General features: G+C 33.7%; 1 protein-coding gene across 1 annotated transcript; it reads left to right on the top strand.

Annotated features, from left to right (window-relative positions):
• Window positions 1–480: 480 nt before the first annotated feature.
• LOC134241098 (uncharacterized) lies at window positions 481–7,670 on the top strand. Its single transcript, XM_062723190.1, has 8 exons — window positions 481–577; window positions 1,523–1,607; window positions 2,077–2,142; window positions 2,328–2,491; window positions 4,533–4,734; window positions 5,197–5,379; window positions 7,016–7,257; window positions 7,478–7,670. Exons 1-8 carry the CDS (start codon window positions 530–532, stop codon window positions 7,535–7,537), a joined length of 1,050 nt encoding a protein of 349 aa, XP_062579174.1. The 5' UTR covers window positions 481–529; the 3' UTR covers window positions 7,538–7,670.
• The last annotated feature ends 271 nt before the right edge of the window (window positions 7,671–7,941 follow it).

Raw genomic sequence — 7,941 nt, 5'->3', positions numbered from 1 at the left:
AAAAAGGCATCAAAAATGAATATGAAAATGAAATGAAAAATGAATATATATATATGTCACTTTTAAAATGCAGAAATACAAATACTTAATTCTTCGAAAAGCAACGGATTTCATTCAAGCAAAAGTTTTGCAGACTAATTGTTTTACAGAAAAAAGTAACTGTAAAAAAAAATTCTTAAAGTTCATTCCTAAGGCATTTGGGAAGTCAGAGCTTCGAGGTTATCGGAATAGAACACGTATGTACTGTTTTAAAGTTTTTAAAAGATTTTTAAAGCCTTCTGTGAATATGGCTCATAGACCGTATATATAGTTAAAAGACTGACGGAAAGATAAAAATACGCGTAATTAAAAAAACAACATGTTTAAAGGTACAAGTTAGATGAGAACAATAATACTCTGTTAAACTTCTATTGTCATACAAATATTTAAAAACGACCTTCCTGGTTGTAAGTTGTAGAATCCCAATCAATGTTCAACGTATACAGTGTCTAATTAAGATATAAAACTTATTCAGAATAACAGGAAGGGGATGGCTGGAAGCTCTGAAACCAATGAAACTACACAAGTGTTAAGTCAGGTAAAATATAAAACACTTCTATTGGTAGTTAAGTGTTGAATATAAAGAACGAGGGGGCATTTGATTGACATTCGGCAGTAATCCGGGTGCACCTAAAGTATAAGTGATATTTTTATTGATCTGAAATCTTAACATCATTTAGATAAACTCATTATATCAGAATTCGATTCCCGTGTAATTTCATACTTATACATGCAATAATCTAAAACCTGGGTTAAGACATTTAACGCTTTATCAATTGCTTTGCGTAAAAAATAAGACATCTTCTCTTTAAAAAAATTATTCGAACTGTATATTTTTTTTAAATGTAATGACTTTTAGATTAATACCCCGGTACTTTTTGGACGCATGTTATTTTGACCTTGGCTAACGTGTTGTACGATATAAATCATTTTTTATGCAATCAAATGAAGCGTGAGAAACGAAATTAAATTGTCAGGAAAGTACAATATTTTAACAATATTGTGTTTTGATTACATAAATATATAAAGATGTCATTAGAAACTCAGTGAAACATTTTTTAAATGGACAAGCAATTGTGAAAAAATATATGGAGAAAAGTCTCAGGGACCATAAAAATGAATTAAGAAATCATAGTGATTCGGTAATGAGAAAGTAAGTTAAAACAATCACCCCTAGCTTTTACCAACCATTATAAATTGAAATATATGATCTTGGGGATATTTTTATAAATGAAATATTATTCAAAAATTATATATCGGTAAGGTGCCGAATGGCACAACAATATCTTGGCTGAGTTTCCCTGTATGTCATTGTAGTATTTTGAATATACTAAATATAATATAATTTTATTTTTCCTCTTTTGAGGAAAACAGTTCAAGTTCTGGATAAGATATAGAGTTCAAAATGATAAAGTTAAAGGTATAACTCGTAGATTTATACATTGAAATTGTTTTGTCATTGCATTCTATACTTATTCTTTAGTACAAGAATGCAGACATTACCAAAAGAGATATCATGAACGCTCTTAGTCAATATAAAGACCTGAGGCCTGAACTAGAGAAATATTGTAAGTATAGCGGAGAGAACAGGATAGATAGAGATAGAGAGAAGGAAAGAACGATAAAGACGGACAAGAAGACGGGGAGAAAGACAGACAGAGAGAGAAACAGACAGACGGGGCGAGAGAGAAACAGACAGACAGACAGGGTGAGAGAAAAACAGACAGACAGACAGACAGACAGACAGGAAGGGAGAGAAACAAACAGACAGTAGGGGAGTAAAACAGACAGACAAGCAGACAGGGAAAGAGACAGAGATAGACGGAGAGAGACATTAAGACAAAGAGAGATACAGGCAGAGAATGGAAGAAAAAGAAAAAAACAGACAGAAAAAGTGAGACAAAAAAGATACAGAGATTAAAATTTTTTAAATGTAAAGTTATTATTTTCATATTTTTATTTTTTCTTATTATACGATAATTGTTTTATTTTCATGAGTACTGTAAATGAAATTTGACATAGTTTTTCTTCATGCAGATTTTGAAGACGGTACAACAAAGAATCTATTGAATTTAAACGGCACTATTCCAGTAAAATACGAGGGTAAAGACATTTCAATTTTTTTTCTTTAAAAAGAATAATTATCTTTTTTTCTGTTAATGTGTAGCATTTTCCTTCTTCTACTTCATTCAATTTTAAAATATTCATAAATACATCGTTTAATTTTAATCGTTGACATCTATTTGTTGCATGTTCTGTGAGGTTTAGCATTTTCCTCGACTTTTTAGGAGATGAGTACAACATTCCAATAATCGTGTGGTTACTGGACACACATCCCTATAACTCGCCGATGGTTTACGTAAAACCAACCAGAAACATGTACATAAAAGCCAACAGAAATGTGCACTCAGACGGGAATGTTGACATACCCTATCTTAGGGTCTGGAGATACGTAAGTAATAACATAAGAGGCACGAGTCTCTGCCCCTAAATTTGTATCTACGATAAAGGGCCAATCGAGTTTTCCAAATTATTTGTGACATGATCAATCACAATAAGCACCTCCCACTTTTAGCTGCGCAGTATCCTCAAGGTAAGGCTTAGTCAGATTAGTTTTGACCACTGGGTAGAAATAAATTACTTAATTTTTTTGTAGATAAGGTAAGCGATTTAACCTTTACGTAGATTGATGACGTAATTAAAAATTATCATATATTTTAGGGGTTTCAATATCTCAGTTTACCTGAGTATAGAGACAGGCGATGCATGCAGACAGCTCTGTGAAAGAATATGATGCCAATACCTATCTTACATAAGTCCATTTTTAGCGGTTTATTTTTTTTATTTCATGTTACATGTATATCCTCATCACTGACAACGGCTGTACATATCTTCCAATTTGCTTTTAATGTCGCATTTACGTGTAAATAGGAGAAAATTCAATGACTTCAAAATCCATGGATGAACTGATTGTATCGCCTGCATTTGTAATACATCTAATTAAACTGGGATTTTGAAAAGACTCTTGAAATACATAAGGATCAATCTCCATCTACAAGATTAAGATATAAAATCGTTCACCGTATCTATTAATTTTGATTTCGAGTCAATGCACGACGTCTATGCCATTATTGTTGACTGATTCTTTAGGTTATTCGACTGCAGATGCAGAACAACTAAATCTGGCAGGAGTTAATTTCTATTGATTGGGTCCCAAACAGTTTAGAGAAATCTACATGCAGGTTCTCTATCGGTTTTTTTTTTCAAATTTAAGGGGGGACTCTTGCTAGTCACTTGTCGATTCCCAAATTTATATCTACGATACAGATGCCGCAACCTTCGCTAAATAATACTTACTGAAATGCTACATACCGGTATAAACCAACATGTATTGTGACACGATAACGATGTTTTCTTTAAGGTTTACTGAAAAGATTGATTGTTTGTTGTTTAACGTCACTCTTGGGAGGGGGGGGTCACCCACCTGGCGGTGGAGAACTGCAAATTGTGACCTCTACTCGGCACAGGGGAGCCATTGAGCAGTGATCAAGGGATCTCACCGGCATCTACCGCGACACAGAACTTCGATTAATACGGTCTAAGTAGAAGAATCGGTCTCCACACAAAGTATTTTTTATTTGGAATTTTGGATTTATTTAATTATGAATATTAATGTTAATTTGTCTTCATCACCTTGATTTAATTAGAACTTATTCGGTACTAGCTAAATCTTTGTGTTATTTCAATCCAAACAAAATTTTGCAATTATGGAAAACATACTCTGTTTAATAAATTCATCTAAAATATGTGTACTTTCCTTCTTTTTTGTGTCCCTTCATAATGGTAAATCCAATCACTCCCGGTTGAAGCATCCAAAAATTAAAATGCAACACAAGCTCTTTAAATATTAATTCCCTCTTCTTGTGCAATGTTCCTCACGTCTTTTATAGCATTTTGATTTTTTTTCAAATTCTATTCTTCTTTATATCTCCTTTTTTGGCTTTGCTGACGACTGAAACATATCTCTCAGGTCTTTTTGGTCTTAAATCTGTGACATCAAAGTCCAACATAGAGCTGTGTGTGTCGCTTGTAGTTGTATCCAGGGAATCTGGGATTTTGAGATCCCTCAAATATATCGGAATCAATCTCTATAATAACATTAATCTACCAAAAAGTTATCTCGTAAAAAGGCGTCGCGTTAATCAAGTGATCTACAGGGACGTTAAACAATATACAATCACTCAACAGTCATCAGTATCCAAGGACGTTATACGTCTCATGTGATACGGAAAGAAACACCTTCATGAAATGCATAATAAGACACCAAGAAATTCAACAAAAAAGAAATTAATGTTAATGAATTACCTTAGATCTTACAATGATTTTGTTCCATTTTTACTACGTTAATACAACATTACTGATATATCTACTTCTTAATATGAAAAAATCATATGGATTTGTTAAAAATTATATATATCATATCTATCTTACAGCCACATTCGGACCTTCTTGGTTTGATAAAGGTCCTGGTCAAAGTGTTCGGGGAAGAGCCACCGCTTTATTCCAGCTCTTCAGCATCACAACAGACACATCAAGTCCAGAGTGAACATTTGTCGTCTGCTTCTGAAGAAAGGTCAAACATTGTCTCCCCTCCTGTTACAGCTTCGGGCACGACGACCACCCCTGGACTTGAAGGTGAAATGCCAATATGGGGCAAATAGTAAGAACTTGGGTTGTGTCTTCGAGGGCGAAGACAATACACTGGATATGGGCGCCACATATGATTTGTTAGACTTGAAGGTAAAAAAGTTGTCCTTGGCTTGCAGCTTCGGGCAACGTTTTCACGTTCAGGTCCCACAAATCATATGTAAGCATTATATCCAGTCAAAATCTGTATGTTACAAGATATTGTCAGTTTTCACTGATTTTATCCTTTAAAAAACACTAATTTTGCCAAAATTATAGAGTTTTTCCTCTTTGCATTTTTCAAAAGGGTTACCTCTATAACATCATGAAAAATCATTCAGATTGTGTTAATTTTTGAAAAAATGACTTGGTAGTGAACGGCAGAACGACAATATCGTTCGCAGTCCTTTACATCAAAATGCATCGTCTCAATAAAAAAAAGTTTACCATTTTGTATTATTCTTTTTTCAGATAATGAAAAGCGTTTGATGCGATTCCTAAAGCTCGTAAGACTTTCCCGACATGCCCTTCAAATATTTTTCGATGACGTCTTCCCTGGACATGAACTGCAAAACATGCTGGCTGACAAAAAATACCTCATTGCGCATGGAGAAAAAAGAGTAGAAAAAGACCAGATACCTGTTCTTTATCCAGGTTAGGGATTGAAAAAAGAGGTTGTTTGGACTTCAACTCTCACCTTAGTCTTTATATGGCATTTTTTCCCTCTACATCATGTTTTTTTTAATATATGGATGTTCAAACAAGCATATTAGTTTACCTATAGTGCTGCATCAATAAACCTTTATCTGTACTACCCGACGATTTATTAATATTACATATTGATATTTCCATTTCTAATTTTTTTTTCTCTGTGATAACCCTTTGAAAGTTAGCGGAGTTGATTTCTACCGGAATGTAAAATAGGTCAGGAGTTAAGAAGGCCTAATACGCATGCAAATCTCGTGCGCATCTGTCTCTGTGCTTTACGCTAAGGAGGCCATATATGCACGTAAATCTCGTGCGGCTTCCTTTGTGTCTGACGTCAGTGGGCGAGGACTATTAAAATCGGAATGGGAGTCCTCGAGTAATTCAAACCTATCTCTACATTTTTTAAGTCTAAATCTACAATTTTATTTCGCAATGAAATGGAAATATATGGAATCACTGTCTAGTTAGTATAGTATTCCAAGGACATCAAAGATAGTGGGAAACGTGGGATAATTTATGCATAACGGGATTCGCCCCTTATACAAATTATTCCACGTTCCCCACTATCGTTGATGCCCTGGCATACTATACTAACTAGACAGTGATTCCTTAAATGAATATAATGCTTTTGCTATTCTTGATACGAATTATCTTATATTTTCCCATTATGGGTGTTATGATTTGAACATACTTTTAAAATCTTTGAATCTACACTATATCATAATAAAGTTATCACGTAAGTTCAAACTCTTCTTGACCAGTGGTTCTTTGGAAGTTGTTTTTTATAAATACATTCATATTCATTTGTTAGCCTTTGTTCCATCATTGTGGCCCAATCCTACCCCCAGGTGTCATGATTTGAACATACATGGACTTTCATATTGAATACTGTTCGTTATCACCATACATGTAGTTTTTCTTATCTACACACTTAAATAACGTTTTCACAAAAGTGTAATCTTTTCTGACGTAGTGGTTTTAGAAAAAAAAGAACTTTTTTAAAAGATGCCACAATGTTTATTAATTTTTTAAGCACAGAGGATCCAAACATTTTTTCTTTTTTGGAGGAGACTTAATATCATCTCAGAGGTTTGGAAAAGTGGAAAGTTCTTAGACCAAGGCACTTTCCAAAGGAAGATAATCGAGAAAAGACAAAATAAGATGAAGGCATTAAAAAATATTCTCAAGAACCACTGGACAAGAAAAGTTTAAACGTAGGTGGATGCCATCTGATGCATATAAATAGCATATTCCAACAGTTGCCGAAAAGGATAGAGTGATGCCACAATAGGGAATTTGACTTTTATATTGAAATATATAGGGGAAAAGTTTATAATTGTTTCTCCAAATAACCACTGTGCCAGAAAGGCTGAAGTTTGTAATTAGCGCTAGTGTAGATTCTATTGATCTTCTTATTCTAACCCCTGGGGGTACATATATGGTGAGGCCACAAAAAGTATGAAAAGGTAGAGATCTGATGAAGAGCAGGACCAATATGTTACTCAAGTGAGTGTTGTGGTCCATGGGTCTTTGGTTTTCTTTTCTAACCAAAACACGAGATTGACAATCCCTTTTCTTGCAGAAGGAGGAAAGCCTGCCAATTCTTGTGAATTCGGAATATCAACAATGTACAACTTGTTGAGAAATTATGCAGAAAATATAAACCCTCCAAGCAATGGATGGGGCAACAAGCCAAACAATGGCCACAAACAAAATGGGGACGATGTTGAGAGAATCAGAATTCACAGAAATTATCTGAGTCAGATAATAGAGTTTGAACATGAGATGGATGATTTCAACTTAAAGTGGGAGGATCTTAAACAGGTACAAATATACAGTCATATAAACAAGTTATGGTTCAATATTTGAGTTCAAGACACTTCAAAAATTCTAAAAAATTATGAAAAAATAGCCATCGAAAATACTTTTAAGGGATATTAAGATATATAAGAGAAAAGAATATTCCTTGCTCAAAAATATTCATATTAATTTTATTGACATTCAGGTAAAAAATATTCATTAAAAAAAAATCTCAATGTTTCAGGCCATTATAAGATTGAGCAAAGGCACCCTTAGAGGGGAAGTAGCAGCATTGTCAGCTTAAACTCCATTATAAGAACACGAATTGGCAAATACTGACAGAGACAAGTGACCCAAGTTCATAAATTCAACTGAATATGAGAACTCTCACATCTGTAGATTCATAATTGTGTATTATTCAATACATGAATTCAAGATAAAAATTAGATTAAAAATTCCTTGCAACTGTAATGGTGAAGGGAAAAATACAAATGTGCTTGTATTTTTTATACAAATAATAGTATTCACATTCTACACTGGTCCAAGAAGACTATTTGGAAAGGGGTGGTTGGAATTTTCAATTTACGCTCTGCAAAATAAACAGGAAAGTTTCTGTAGTGTCACAAATAAGTTACAAATTATAATATTATTGAGAAAATGTTGATAAAATATTTTCTGACCACAAATCTTCTACATCTATGCCCGAGA

Source organism: Saccostrea cucullata, unplaced genomic scaffold, assembly GCF_032062105.1.
Source record: "Saccostrea cucullata isolate Sc308-1 unplaced genomic scaffold, CSIRO_AGI_Scuc_v1 ctg14300, whole genome shotgun sequence".
NCBI classification, from domain to species: Eukaryota; Metazoa; Mollusca; class Bivalvia; order Ostreida; family Ostreidae; genus Saccostrea; species Saccostrea cuccullata.
Note: the sequence above shows the minus strand (reverse complement) of the source record. Positions and strands in the feature narration are given on the sequence as shown.